The following is a 15793-nucleotide window of genomic DNA, read 5'->3' as shown; positions in this document are numbered from 1 at the left end:
GTCATAGTGTAGATACAAACATCCGCACTGATCTACAGCTCGGCCACAGGCGGCGCATTCGCAGGCAAAACTAGCTCATAGTGTGGATGCAGACGTCTGCACTGATCTACAGCTCGGTTACAGGCGGCGCAGTCGCTAGACAAAACTAGCTCATAGTGTGGGTGTAGACGTTCGCACTGATCTACAGCTCGGCTATAGGCGGCGCAGACAACACTAGCTCATAGTGAGGATGCAGACGTCCTCACTCAACTAGGACGGACACTGGCATGCCTTTACTCGTACTGTTAGCCAGTAAAAAGTCTCTCGAGATCTCTTTCAAATATCTCTTTCAAAAGATCTCTCGAGGATCGTGTAGCCACTGGCATGCCTTTCCTCGTACTGTTGGTCACACACAGTAAGAGTGTAAAAAGTCACACAGTAGAATGGTGGCGGTGCTCGCCGCTTGCGGGACTGACGCTTCACGCATGTGATTACCGAGATGACTGAAAGGTCAGCCATTGCGAGGCTCTTCGTATAAGTCGCGCTACAACCGTCAGTTCAGTTCAGTTTATTGCGGTTACACCGCGGAACACTTCCAGGCTTTCCAGGAGCCGAGTCAAAATCAAAGACAAAAGATGAACAGCAGGCAAGGGAAAACAAGCTCACAATTCTCACAATTCAAACAACTAACAATACACAACCGACGACTGTGCGGCACGGGGGTATTCAGATTGGAGTCGCCTGTATGTGTCTCAGAAGCCTGTACTTTGTCCGCAAGGATCGTGCAAGCAATGTCAGCGGCAGTCCTGAAAGCAATGTCAGCGGCAGTCCTGAAAGCAATGCGCACGTGAGGACCGTGCTCATCCCATATATATATATATATATATATATATATATATATATATATATATATATATATATAGTCATCGCAAACAACATGCTGACGCAAAGTCAGATCTTGGGCGTGGTCTGGCCGAGCGCGGTGAAGGGGCGAGCGAACGTGTCCAAATCTACCACCATGTTTAACTCGCTATGCTTTATTTAGTTTAGTACCTTAGTAGTTAGTATCTAGTTGTAGTTACGTTAGTTTTTATTTAGGCGTAGTCTAGTTAGTTTAGTTAGCTATTTAGTATTTAGTATCGCTATCGCTATTTAGTATCGTTATTCGTTAATTACATTCGCTTCATATTCCAAGTTAACGGATCTGAGCACAAAGTGGGATGGGTCTGGAGGCACATTCGTGAAGGTATCAACGCAGTGATGAGTACCTTGGCGCAGAAAAAAGAGGCCTGTAGGGGAGCAGGGTACAAAGGTACGGGGCCTGAGCGAAAAAGTACGAGACCTGAGCGAAAAGGTACGGGGCCTGAGCGCACAGTCCAGGGAGGCTGTAGACCCTGGCCTGGATGCCTTGGCTGGCCGTGACTAAACACGGCTCTTTGATATGCAATTTGAACTATGCTCTCGGAGCCGGGCGCCATAGTAAAGGCTTTCACAGATGCAATTTCTTTTAACCAACATTTTTAATTTCCTTTTTTCCAAATTTCCTTCACCCCATCCGCTACTCTTGGGCCTGCACCCATATCCAGTCTCTACCTTTTCGTTATCAGATGTACCCGAATAGAGCCACTCGTTACTCAACTTATTTTTCACTCAGCGTTGTTTTCTAAATTATGAATGACTAACCAGAGCCCAGCTGGGAAGGGGAGGCTGAGTTCTCCTTCGCTTTTTTCGAGCACAGGTGAAAAATGAACGCTTGCAGCAGCACGAAATCCTCAGTATCTAGCTATCAATTTGGCATACTTGTGCAAATTTGAAGTCTTTATCCACCAAGATCAGTGACCTAGGTCAGGTCAAAGAGATCAACACTTAAACACTTTGCCCACACATAACGTTTCTGTGGATAATTTGCTAGTATTCAAACTTGCTAGAGTAATAGACCATGAAAGTACTCACAATTGGTGTGTTTCAGGTTTTTCGGAAAATGTAAGGTCATTGACCTACAGTCATGTCAATATCTGCAATTTTTCGTAACTTACGCGAATTTGTACACATTTTTGTAGTTTTGGTGTCTTATGTGAGGTAAAGAGCACTAGCTCGCATGCAAAACCATCACATGACCACAGAGTGCATGGCCTTGGCCCAGGTCATGATATGTCTCTATGGGTACCTTCTGCAAAACACATGTTGAGCTCACAATAGGCAGTTCTATAATGTAGTCCTGTGCGCAAAATTTGAATAGTGTACTGCACATATGTTGGGATATCACTTTAAGGATAATGAGGTCACAATAGGCCGCACGAGAACATCTAACGTCCTGTGAGGTCATCCACGGTTGGTGACCTATGTTGCCGGTGGTGGAGAGGCTGGATGAGCGCGTACGACGGATGCAACCACCTCCTCGTTGTGTTTGTGAAGCTGGTGACGTATACTTTCAGGTAACAGCGTGCCTGCTTTTGGTTTGTTACATATACATTACCAAGCGTCGAAGGGACTACGTATCATGTAGGTAACAGCTATGGGATCTTGAGTAGCTGCCGATGCACGATACACTATTTCTGACCACAGAAAAGCACTGTACTTGTTACATAGACCCGGTTAGCACTTCAATTTTTTCATTCGGATGGGTGATAAATTGATTTCAGTTGACATCAGATGACTTCGAGGTCATCCCAAAATGACATTTTTGTGTCTGGAATACTTTTGTCCCACAGTCTTTCGGGACCTCTAGTGACCCTACATTTGACCTAAGGTCACACATTTTGCGTGCATTCTTCATTATTTGACGAGACCTTTACAACGGCATTTTTTTCATACGGCGTCTGGAAGTTGGAGATCCTAGTGGAAAGTGAACTTTCCCACTTCCCCGCCCCGCCGGACGCGGTTGTCTCGCACCCTGGCCAGGCGCAAGTTAAGGAATGTTTGCTCACAAAACTTCACGCTTTTCCGTTGATAGTTGCAGAATGAGAGTGAAGAAAGCTAACTATCATTAAAATAAGCGCAAGCAGTGACATTGGAAGTGACAGTGACAGTGGCAATCCTTTAAACATCTTCCCGAGGTTCCATAGTAGTTTTACTCATATGCCTACCCATACGCGCAGTACTCTTAAACTATTTACCCAACGCCTTCGACAGCGCTGGTCACAATGCCCCGATCAAGCTGAAATGGCACGACACTGACCCCAGATGGCCCGAGAGCTACCTTATTGACCGGTGATCTATTCAATACGGGTACCCATGGGTTTACCCAACCGATGAGTCCTCTATACTGCAGTCTCAGAACGAGCGAGGTCGTGCACCGTCCAGTGGCCAGGGGCAATATTACCGTAGACTTCGTTCCCACCGGAGTGGGGCGACGATAGCGAACCGAGCACGAAACATGAGTCCACACATAGCCGGCTGAAACTAACAAAAGTATAACTGATCATGTCATGTTGTAGTGAATCACAGATGATAGCGATCATTTCAAAATTTCCCTTAGTTTCATCTGATCTCGGCTATAGTCCTCGCCGCGTTGTAGCACTACAGGAAACTGTGAAGTACGGTGGCATTGATACGATAATGGATGGACTCATAACATGTGTGAATTTTAAGGGCAAGGTTTTTGTATGGGCATGCATGCATGCCTGCATCATGAAATTTATGCGTGATATGCCAGGACTGCAAAAGTCAAATCCAATCTAGTCAATTCATTAACGAATCATTTCATTTGATGACTTGCTATTTGATTTCAGTCATATAATTTGAGGAATATTTTCATTCGATGGCTGACTATTTTATTTCAGTCACATCATATGGCGCAAAGGTCAAATACAAAGCAACACAAACGAAGCGCTAATTGGACAGGTCGCAAAAAGCGGCCTCACAAGAACAAAAAAACAATGTTCAGAATAGTATCACTCAGCACGGTCGAGTTTGCTGCTGCATCCTCAGTTTCCGCAGGTTAATAATAGTCTGCGTCAGGCAGGTCCAGCGCGAGCCTGCGCGGAAAGAACACACACGGTGCGACACTGACGGGCCAACAGCGGACGTCTCCAGCATGCCTGCCAACGCCGCCTGGGTGATGCGTTCTGACGCGGCGGCACATGTGGCGAATGAGTGGGCTACCCGGGGGCACGAGGATCTCTCAGCGCCCAGTGGCAGTGTTAGCAAGCCGTAGCCGAATGACCTCCACCGTGACCGTGAATGACAATCCGGACTGATATGTTTTGGTCAACAGACGCGCTATCAGTTTCTAGCTCGGGATTCATTTAACATCAAGCAAAGCTTGTCAGCTCACAACTGGTCTTTTCTGTGATATAGTTAGAAACAAGCACATTATTTTCATCAGTTCGTTGCTCATTATTTCTGGTTGCATTCAAACTGCTGTCATTATATTGATGAAGTGTAGCCACGGTTATGAAATTGGGGAGGCAAAAAATATGCACTATAAGGCAAAATTTGGACAAGGCTCCATGCTGAGAAATCAGGTGGACATGTAGATCCTTCCCTTCGATGGCTACGCCAACAAATTGCATATCATTCCATTTTCAGCTACCACGTCTGCATGCATAGATGCAAGCCAACAGCTTAAGTAGTTTCACGGTATCCCATGTATGTTACAACTATTTCTGCCCCACAACGGGACATGAGAAACTAACAAGATGCAAGGACTTGTTTCAAAGAAACAGTCTGGGAACTAATGAAGCATTCAAGGGCTCATTTCGTAGCTGAAATGGCTGAAATCTGGGAAAAAAATGGCTGTAACGACAGGGGTGGGTAGCGCAAAATCCTTCGTTTCCTTTTAATTATATCGCAATTCTCCGCCTCGAATTGTCTTACATTTTGTTAACCAATTTACCTCGTTGGTTTTTTTCATCACGCCTTTTCTGTGTCATGATTTCTTTTGCCCGACGGCTTGCAATATTTTTTATATAAACTCGACGAAAAAAACGTCAGGGACGGTATTTTGTTATGATGGTGGCTACTGAGCATGCCAATGCTGGCAAAGTGGGTGGCAAGGCCCCACACAACGCACCAACCCTGCGCCTCCATGGTCGGTGAGATTTGATCATAAACACGCGCCCCCGAAGCGACCCTGGCCGCGAAGACCACCTTCTGCACGCTGCGTAGGTAACAACGAACGGTCCCTCCCCCCCCCCCCTCCCCCCTTCCCAGATCGATAGGACAAAACGCGTCGAAAGACGTGGTATTGGACCAGAATTTTGCGGTGGCGGACGAGGAGTGGTGTCGAGATTTGGATAAGCCGAGGAGGATGGAATTGCCTTGTTTGGTCAGGTTTGAGATGTGTCCTTCCCCGGACACGAAATGTTGACCTTAGCTTACGAATAGGCATGCTTAGATGAAAGGATACGGTTTCTTTGAGGTTGTGGGCTGTGCAGACAAGGATCAGGGTACTCTTGGTCGAATCCATGTTCAAGCGTCAGGATGTGAAGGTAGCGCTGGGTGTGAAAAAGGACTGGGTCTTATAAGCATAAGGGTCTCCTCTTGCCGGTCTTTTAGGATGACTACATCGCCATGACAAACTGAGTCCAGCAGTTGGTATCCCCGGCATTAGATACCAGACGTCGTTAAGTAAGGTAAGAGGGAAGGCCGCTTGAGAAGACTCTGAAAAGGACTGTGCCCAGCAAGGACCCCTAGGAGACACCGTAGAACATCAGGAGGGATACGAAATCGCCTCTCACCATCTGCCACCGGCCGCAGGGCTCGATGCGGCCCCACTTCAGCTCGATCAGGGCACCGTGATCGACGCTATCGAAAGCACGGCTGGGGTCGATCGAGGTAACGTCGATGACATCGTCCTGATCGACGCGGCGAGTGATCCATGCGACGGCGTCGATCGGGGTGTCCTTCGTCGGATGATACTGCCGGTATGCGTACCGTGAGTGTGCTAAGATGCGGGACACCCCCAGGTGTAAGGACAGCTGAGGATACAACCTTTTCACGTGATTTAGAGTAAACCCGCAAGCTGGAGATGGGTCTAGAATTGCTCATGCGCTACACGCCTAGGTTCAGCCGCTGCAATAACTTGATGGAAGCAATGAAAAACCATCTTCACCAATCCCACGAAAGCATCGTTCTGATTAGGGATTACCACGTTCAAAAAATACAACCAGAGATCAACTCAAATCAAAAGACCGTTAGGTGACCCGTGCCTCAGGGCGTATGTAGCTCAGAAACAAACTTAGCTTAGCATCGGAAGGAGCAACCCATCCATTACACTTTGCCATCGCCACAAGCAATCACTCACTTAAGCCATCCATGCACTTTGCTGATAACAGAATGCCAGACAAAAACGGGTAAGTACATCGTGCTGAGCTGGCTCTGTTCGCTGGTTGGAGGACGTCCAAGTGTATTTGACGGTGTTAGCGGAAACGCATCCTGAGCGTAGCCGCAGGTCAGTACATAAGCGGCCGGGCAGCCAACACGCCATCCAGCAGTGCTGCGATGTCGCCGGGCATCACCGGACGCATCGTACAACAGCGTGGCCGCAGAGACGTCCGTGGCTCCATCACGGGAGCACCGACATCGCGCCGCGTGTCCGCCACAGAGCCGGGTCGCTGTTGACGCGGCTGCTGGACGAACTCGGCAACAGTCAGCATTACGATCGCGGGGGCTTCGTCCTCACCCAACGGAGACCTCACGAAGCCTCAACAGAGCATGACTTCACCTTGGCCATCCCTGACCTAAACCCGACTCAGACTCAGCCTCGCTTCAACGTGAGTACTTGTGGTGTACTAAGTGTACCAGGTGTACCTCACTGCAGGTGCTGATATCGCCCGGTGCTGTTGAACTTAGCACTTGTGCTACCTCGGCGTCGCTGTACCGAGCCAACCAACGGTGAGTGGTGCGCGAAGCCCATCATGGCCAACGGTCTGTACCACCTGGTCAAGTTGGGCGTGGGTCTACTCCTCATGGGCAACTTCGCTCTGCCGCTCGTCGTTGTCTTCCGCAACGAAGCACTCTGGGACGAGCCCATGGTGCTTCTCGTCACTAACCTCGCCGCCGCCGACTTCGCTCTAGGATTCACTGCGGCCGCCATCGGTGTGGCAGACATAGTGTTCGAGCGGATGCCGCCACCACTCTGCTCCTTCATCATGTTCTCTAGCGTCGGTGCAGCCGTAGCCATGAAGCTGGCGCACGTCTGGCTGGCGTTGGACCAGTTCGTCGCTGTCAGCTTCCCGCTACGCTATTACGAGCTGATGGAGAACATCACGAAGCGGCTGCTGATGCTGACCGGCCTGCTGGCGTTGCTGCACCTCGTCATCGGCATGATCATGTTCTACCTGGGCTTGGAGACGCAGGCGGAAGAGTACCAGCGCATCAACAACGACACACAGATTCTGGACGGCTGCCGCTGGGAGACCACCATCCCCAGCAGCTACATGATCACATTCGAGGTGGAGATCTTCTGCTTGGCCTTCACGGCCGCTGGCCTCTTCATCTACACCGGCTTCGTGGGACTGCGACACCAGTCCCGCATCCAGTCGGAGCACCTGACCGACGCCGCCGACCACCAGCTCGAGAAACGCTTCTTCACCAACTTCCGCGCCTTCAAGAAGATCATTCGCGTGATCCTGCTGACGCTGCTGCTGGACGGGCTGAGCGTGATCCCACGCATCGCCAGCCGCTGGTACCCGATGCCGCTGCTCAACGGCCTGCTCCACCAGCTGCGCCTGAGCCTGATCGTAATTGAGGGGTGGACGTACGGTCTGTTGAACGCCAGGATGCGCGCCGCCTACGGTGAGTTCATCGGTTGCGGCCTGTGCTGCGGCCCTGCCGCGGAGGGCGCCGTGGCGCCGGCGCCGGAGCCGGCCGACATGCCGGAGCAAGGCGGCATCGCCGAGCCAGGGGTGGCGCCGCCCGCCGTCAGGCCGGCCTGGCCTGACCGGCCGTCGAGCCGGCATTAGGGCGAGCCGTCCATGATGGCCACGGCGAGAGATAGCTATCAAACTGCCGGCCACCTGGCGTCAGCCAGTGCTGGAAACGGTTAACCAACCGCTTCTGGTATCGTCCAGGGCCAGAAACAACTGTCGCTGCACTGCACTGTTGGTGCCAGCTAGGGAATGAAACAACTGTTGAACTACTGCAGGTGCCACCTGATAAGCTACTCTGGTGCCAGCCGGGGCTAGCCGCACTCGTTCAGCCGTTGCTGGAGTGGCATGCCGAACTACTGCTTGTGCTTGCCCAGTCTAGAGACATCTGCTACACACCGCGGCTGGTGTGGCGTGCCGAACTTCTGCTTGTGCTAGCCCGGTATAGAGACATCTGCCACACCATGGCTGGTGCGGCGTGCCGAACTTCTGCTTGTGTTAGCCCGATATAGAGACATCTGCCACACCGCGGCTGGTGTGGCATACCGAACTTCTGCTTGTGCTTGTCCAGTCTAGAGACATCTGCTACACCGCGGCTGGTGTGACCTGCCGAACTTCTGCTTGTGTTAGCCCGGTATAGAGACATCTGCCACACTGCGGCTGGTGTGGCATACCGAACTTCTGCTTGTGCTTGTCCAGTCTAGAGACATCTGCTACACCGCGGCTGGTGTGACCTGCCGAACTTCTGCTTGTGCTAGCCCGGTATAGAGACATCTGCCACACCGTGGCTGGTGCGGCGTGCCGAACTTCTGCTTGTGTTAGCCCGATATAGAGACATCTGCCACACCGCGGCTGGTGTGGCATACCGAACTTCTGCTTGTGCTTGTCCAGTCTAGAAACATCTGCTACACCGCGGCTGGTGTGACCTGCCGAACTTCTGCTTGTGTTAGCCCGGTCTAGAGACATCTGCCACACCGCGGCTGGTGTGACCTGCCGAACTCCTGCTTGTGCTAGCCCGGTATAGAGACATCTGCCACACCGTGGCTGGTGCGGCGTGCCGAACTTCTGCTTGTGATAGCCCGATATAGAGACATCTGCCACACCGTGGCTGGTGTGGCATGCCGAACTACTGCTTGTGCTAGCCCAGTCTAGAGACATCTGCCACACCGCGGCTGGTGTAGCATGCCCAACTTCTGCTTGTGCTAGCCCAGTCTAGAAACATCTGCTACACCGCGGCTGGTGTGACCTGCCGAACTCCTGCTTGTGTTAGCCCGGTAAAGAGACATCTGCCACACCGCGGCTGGTGTGGCATGCCGAACTTCTGCTTGTGCTTGTCCAGTCTAGAGACATCTGCTACACCGCGGCTGGTGTGACCTGCCGAACTTCTGCTCGTGTTAGCCCGGTATAGAGACATCTGCCACACCGCGGCTGGTGTGGCATGCTGAACTACTGCTTGTGCTAGCCCAGTCTAGAGACATCTGCCACACCGCGGCTGGTGTGACCTGCCGAACTTCTGCTTGTGTTAGCCCAGTCTAGAGACATCTGCTACACCGCGGCTGGTGTGGCATGCCGAACTACTGCTTGTGCTTGCCCAGTCAAGAGACATCTGCCACACCGCGGCTGGTGTGACCTGCCTAACTTCTGCTTGTGCTAGCCCGGTATAGAGACATCTGCCACAGCCGCGGCTGGTGTGACCTGCCGAGCTACTGCTGGTACCTACCAAAGCTGAAGATAGCTATTTAACCACTGCTGCTGCCACCTTATGACCTACTGTTGGTGCCGGCCAGGGCTGGGAGACAGCTGTCGAACTGCTGCTGGTATCAGCCAGGGCTGGAGACAGCTGTCGAACTGCTGCTGGTGTCAGCTAGGGCTGGAGACAGCTGTCGAACTACTGCTGGTGTCAGTCAGGGCTGGAGACAGCTGTCGAAGTACTGCTAATGCCAGCCAGGGCTGGAGGCGCCTGTTGGTAGGAGACAGCTACTGCTCCTGCCACCTAATGAGCTACCGCTGGCGCTAGCCAGGGTTAGCTACAGCTGCCAAACTGCTGCTGGTGCCAGCCAAGGCTGTGGAAACTATACTGCTGGTGCCGCCTGATGAACTATTGCTGGCACAAGCTGCAGCAAACCCGTTGGAATTAATTGCTTTTTTATTGGCATCGGCTGCCAAACTACCAGTACAGCCAACTGCCGTACTTCAGCTGGTGCCAGCGCACCATAACATTGCTCGAACCAACTGCCAAAAGGCCACTGGTATCAGCAAAACAGTGGTGCTGACCCACCGCGGAAACCCGAGCATGACTCCGTGGTGCTGACCCGCGGCAGAAGCCCGTGCATGACCCCGTGGTGCTGACCCACCGCGGAAGCCCGCGCATGACCCCGTGGTGCTGACCCGCCGCTGGTAACCGGAGTCTGACGAACGCACAGCACATCTTTGTTTAAAGTTACAACGGTGTGTGCTCGTCGATGTGCGCCCTGGCATGATAAATGAGCGCCAATGAGCCAGGGCGCAACCAATGTGTGAGCACATGCCCCAAAATGGGATACCGGAGTTCTACCCGGTCGACCATCAGGCCCCCGTCCAGCCCAGAATCCCCGTGGCTATCACGGCATCCGCGAATGCAGGGCGTATTCGGCCACGGCTGGACGATGAGTTGACGCAGAATATTACTCATGGACAATGCCCTGGGGCGGCGATGCGGACCGACAGCGGACGATCGCGTCTAGCCAGCGCCGAGCGCGCGCGGCGGGGCTGACCGAACACTGCCAGTGGTGTGCCGGCGCCCGGGCTCAGCACATCACCGATCAACCAAGATCACTGGACCCACGATGGCTTGCTGATCCGGGAGAGCTGGTCCGCCTCCCGCCTTTGGCCCGCTTGCTGGTCAGTGAGGGTTGGCACCTGTCCACATTTGGCCCGCTTGCTGATCAGTGAGGATTGGCACCTGCCCACATTTGGCCCGCTTGCTGATCAGTGAGGGTTGACACCTGTCCATATTTGGCCCGCTTGCTGATCAGTGAGGGCTGGCACGTGCCTGCATTTGGCCCGCTTGCTGACCAGTGAGGGTTGGCACGTGCCCACATTTGGCCCGCTTGCTAATCAGTGAGGGCTGGGACGTGCCCGCATTTGGCCCGCTTTCTGATCAGTGAGGGCTGGTGCGTGTCTGCATTCGGCCCGCTTGCTGATCAGTGAGGGCTGGCACGGGCCTACATTTGGGCCTGCTTGCTGATCACTGAGGGTTGGCACCTACCCACCTTTGGCCCGCTTGCTGATCAGTGAGAGTTGGCACCTGTCCACATTTGGCCCGTTTGCTGGTCAGTGAGGGTTGGCACGTGCCCACATTTGGGCCCGCTTGCTGATCAGCCGGCCCGCCGCCCGCAGTTGGCTCCCACTTGCCACGGTCAAACGGCGCGAGGGCTGAAGCCTGGTCACTCGAAGGTCGGCCAGGCATGTTAAGCGTTTGCGGGAACGGGCATGACCGATTGCTCGCGGCACTTTCGCTGAACGCGGTTAGCCGCCAGCATCCCGTTTGTGTGGAAGCGGTGTCAGGTGGAATGATATCGCGCCCTACCTTCACCTGACATCGTTTCCATCCCGTTTGTGTGGACGCGGTGTCAGGTGGTATGATATCGCGCCCTACATTCACCTGACACCGCTTCCATCCCATTTGTGTGGACGCAGTGTCAGGTGGAATGACACCGCGCCCTGCCTTCAACTGACACCGCTCCCATCCCATTTGTGTGGAAGCGGTGTCAGGTGGAATGACACTGCACCCTGCCTTCACCTGACTCCGCTCCCATCCCATTTGTGTGGGAGTGGTGTCAGGTAGAATGATACCGCGCCCTGCCTCCACCTGACACCGCTGCCATCCCATTTGTGTGGGAGCGGTGTCAGGTAGAATGATACCGCGCCCTGCCTTCACCTGACACCGCACCCTGCATTCACCTGACATCGCTCCCATCCCATGTGTGTGGTAGCGGTGTCAGGTAGAATGATACCGCGCCCTGCCTTCACCTGACACCGCTGCCATCCCATTTGTGTGGGAGCGGTGTCAGGTGGAATGATACCGCGCCCTGCCGTCACCTGACACCCCTTCCATCCCATTTGTGTGGAAGCGGTGTCAGGTGAAGGCAGGGCGCAAGCTATGGATGAATGTTGTTTGCTTAATGTAGGCGACGTGCCTCAGCGTTTGACGACGCCAGCTTGCGTGTGTGGGCGCCTCAGCTGCTTCGTCTTATGTCGCCAGACAGTAACCGCTTTCATGGAACTTGACTTTTTAGGATCGTATTGAAACTCTTTTGCAGTGTTTCGAGGAAGTCTGAAGTCGCGTTGGAGGGAGTTCTGAGGAATTGTGAGCATGCATTTACAACGCATGTGATCCTCTCCAACCAAAGTAAATAAGTCGTTTTCAGCAGTGTCCGAGCTGCTTGAAACACGAGCAGTCATGACAGACTTTCCGTTTGGGCATTACGTGTAATATCGTCCACCAGTGCATCGTTAAGTAGAGAAGCATATCCACGACACAGTAACAGCATGAACTATCCCACACGATCTGTTTGGAGTTTCGGTCCTGCAGTTCGCTGGATTTTGTAGTCGGGTAACAAATGCATCCCGAAATTACATGCTGTGTCCCCGGGGTCAGAAACAAAAAGTTCAATTTAGTGTATGTGGGTGTAGTGGGCATCTTTTTATCAATCTCCTGGATGTCACCTTTCGTAAACGTAAAACATTCGACTGCAGCCGGTCGCTTAAGGCTGCAAGAAGCTCTACACCATATTGGGTCGACTTTCCATTTACTCGTTACTGTTCGTCGATATCGAAAGTGTGACCTTAATGTTGCACGGTGTGGCATTCTCCTGCAGCACACCTGGCACACGACAGTCCCCTCATCGCGGTCTCCAGCTGTCTTCTCATACACTGTGGGTTTTGGTGTCGTGTTATGTTGAAGCTGTTAAAGCCTGTCAGTGCGCATCATTGTCGTTCACGCACTCACGTCTAATATAATACAATGTTGTGGAGAGAGAGGAAGTGTCATTGTGATGACGTTATGGCGCAGAATTCACGTGACTCCTACCCGCTGGGACAGGGAGAGCGAAAGGTCAGCCAGAGGCGGCAGAGGGAGAGGTGCTGAGAGCCTAGTAAACGTGACTCCTACCCGCTGGGTCAAGGGCAGCGAGAGACTGGTCAGAAGCGGCAGGGGAGGGGTGCCGACAACATAATGCCCATGACTCCTACCCGCTGGGTCAGGGGCAGCGAGAGGCTCCTCAGAAGCGGCATGGGAGGGGCGCCGGGAACATAATACACATGACTCCTACCCGCTCCGTCAAGGGCAGCAAGAGGCTCCTCAGAAGAGGCAGGGGAGGGGCGCCGGGAACATAGTACACATGACTCCTACCCGCTGGGTCAGAGGCAGAGAGAGGCTTCTCAGAAGCGAAAGGAGAGGGGCGCCGGGAACACAATACACATGACTCCTACCCACCCCGTCAGGGGCAGCGAGAGGCTCCTCAGAAGCAGCATGGGAGGGGTGCCGACAGCATAATACACATGACTCCTACTCGCTGCGTCAGGGACGACGAGAAGCTGGTCAGAAGCGGCAGGGGAGGGGTGCCGCCGTGCTCAGGGCACCGGCCCTTCGGGTCAGGGACGGTGAGAGGTCAGCCAGAGGCGGCAGAGCGAAGGGGCGCTGGGCTCTCTGGACTCCGCTGCCGGACGGCCATGGTAGTCGTCAAGGTATGGTGCGAACGGCTCGTTGTTAACTACGCGCCTGCTGGTCTACCAATTACATATTTAACAACAGCGCTTCATCAAGATTCTACAACAGAAAATGGTAGCATGGCATAGGGCTTCAACTACGCCTCAGCTTCATTGTGACCGTGACCACGTTCGGCGAGCAGGTGGCGTTACTGTGCAATGAGTGCGACAGTATGCGAAGCCGGTATCCAGTATGCCTTTATCGAAGCCTAAAGAGGACATTTGTTATGTATAACTGCTCAGATTTCATGTGGAATGTACTAACATTGTCTGCTGCCGTGTGATTGCTTTCATGAACACTTGTTTGTGCTCTGTCAGTCACAAGCTTCTGCTCGCTGCTTCCCAGTGCACTCGAGTCTCTTGCAGCTTGGATTGCCCGAGGGGGCGCATGGCGAACCATGAACCTGCAACCAGGGGCGGACACAGTGAACCATGAACCTGCAACCAGGGGCGGACACGGCGAACCATAGGAACCTGCAACCAGGCAGGGGCGGCGAAACCATGAACCTGCAACCAGGAACAGACACAGCGAACCATGAACCTGCAACCAGGAGCAGACACGGTGAACCATGAACCTGCAACCAGGAGCAGACACGGTGAACCATGAACCTGCAACCAGGAACAGACACGGTGAACCATGAACCTGCGAACAGGAGCAGACACAGCGAACCATGAACCTGCAAACCAGAGGACAGAAACGGCATGCACACGGTTGTGCAGCCTGAGTTTGACCTGTGTGGGCTGAAAATATACATGTGCCATGACATCGATCACATTTTGTCCCGAGGGAGTAGTTATGGTCAATACCCAGCTTGCGTGGCTTGCACCAGCTGTAATGCTGGTATTCGACAAGAGAGCATGATACAAAAATAATGACTGATGTTTCGCCAGATAAGGACACAAACACTGAAATCGCGTGCACGCAAATCGCTGCAACATTATTAAATAAGGTGTGTATATAGTAGCAGCGGATAATCAGTTGTAAAAACATCCTGGCTCTAAAAAGCAATTCACCATTAAAAAGGTCCTGCAAAGCATTTTAGGAAATAGAAGGGAACACGCTTGCTTGTGGAACTAATGCTACAGAAAAAGAACTCTTGCAGAACTGCAGCTGCTTGCTTGGTCAAAGCTTAAATCATAGAGGAAGACAATACCTATACCGAAAGGAGCCTCAGATGATCCGAAGAAGCCCATCAGATGCATAGAAGTCCCTGGGCAAATATAGCCGATCCCCGCCAGCTCAAGGCGAGACGCAGATTTACAAGTCTAGATGCCTCGCCACGAGAAAAAGAGACACCATTAAACTATTAGTAGAACAAAGGATGCTTCTGCAAAGGTCTGTGCAGTCAGACGACACATTTTCAGACGGATATGGGTGGGAAGCCCCAGATCTCCTTTGAAAACCAAAGATCCGCTCGCCTGTCGGGAAGAAGTCCTCGACGCCACCCCCACCTTGTTACCGACTTCCCGGTTTCAATGACCAGAATAAGGTCAGATTACAAGATTAATAAAGACAAATGTTAAGGTTATGCAATGAAGGCTTGGTAAGGCTCCCTGCAGGTCTAGCTGCTTGTCATCCGCGTGCGGGCGGGTCCCAGTCCGTGTGGTCGCAGCCTTAGGTGGTGTCTGACAACCGGTTGGAGTTAGGCTCCATGCCTGAGGGCGCATGAGGCCGTTCTCCGCCTGTTCCTCCCGAGCTCCCTGCGCCTGCACCTGCAGGAGCACTGGCTGCGGCTGCGGATCGCGGTGGGAGCCCAGGAGGGTCTACAGCTGCTCGGCAACAACCAGTAGATGCACATTTCTATGAATGTGTCTCGTGGATGGTCCGTCTCGTGGATGGTCCGTCTCGTGGATGGTCCGTCTCGTGGATGGCCCGTCTCGTGGATGGCCCGTCTCGTGGATAGCCCGTCTCGTGGATGGTCCGTCTCGTGGATGGTCCGTCTCGTGGATGGTCCGTCTCGTGGATAGCCCGTCTCGTGGATGGCCCGTCTCGTCTCGTGATGTTGGCGCCGTATCTTGGATGGTCCGTCTCGTGGATGGTCCGTCTCGTGGATGGCCCGTCTCGTGGAATGGTCCGTCTCGTGGATGGTCCGTCTCGTGGATTGGTCCGTCTCTTGGATGGTCCGTCTCGTGGATGGTCGCGTCTCGTGGATGGTCCGTCTCGGTGGATGGCCCGTCTCGTGGATGGTCCGTGCTCGTGGAATGGTCCGTCTCGTGGATGGTCCGTCTCCGTGGATGGCGCCCGTCTCGTGGAT

The 15793-nt window shown here is 53.2% G+C and overlaps 1 protein-coding gene across 1 annotated transcript; it reads left to right on the top strand.

Moving 5' to 3' along the window:
• Nucleotides 1-6839: 6839 nt before the first annotated feature.
• LOC119104276 (melanopsin-like) lies at nt 6840-15329 on the top strand. Its single transcript, XM_037227973.1, has 2 exons — nt 6840-7844; nt 15258-15329. Exons 1-2 carry the CDS (start codon nt 6840-6842, stop codon nt 15327-15329), a joined length of 1077 nt encoding a protein of 358 aa, XP_037083868.1.
• The last annotated feature ends 464 nt before the right edge of the window (nt 15330-15793 follow it).

The sequence above is a fragment of the Pollicipes pollicipes genome, unplaced genomic scaffold (assembly GCF_011947565.3).
Source record: "Pollicipes pollicipes isolate AB1234 unplaced genomic scaffold, Ppol_2.1 Scaffold_6052;HRSCAF=7182_pilon_pilon_pilon, whole genome shotgun sequence".
Lineage (NCBI taxonomy): Eukaryota > Metazoa > Arthropoda > Thecostraca > Pollicipedomorpha > Pollicipedidae > Pollicipes > Pollicipes pollicipes.
Note: the sequence above shows the minus strand (reverse complement) of the source record. Positions and strands in the feature narration are given on the sequence as shown.

Bases quoted from the DNA above. Each gene is read 5' to 3' on its own strand.
- LOC119104276 (XM_037227973.1), top strand. From the start codon at position 6,840: ATGGCCAACGGTCTGTACCACCTGGTCAAGTTGGGCGTGGGTCTACTC. The intron at 7,845-15,257 runs GTCAGGCCGGCC...CTGCACCTGCAG, and splicing joins CAGGGGTGGCGCCGCCCGCC to GAGCACTGGCTGCGGCTGCG.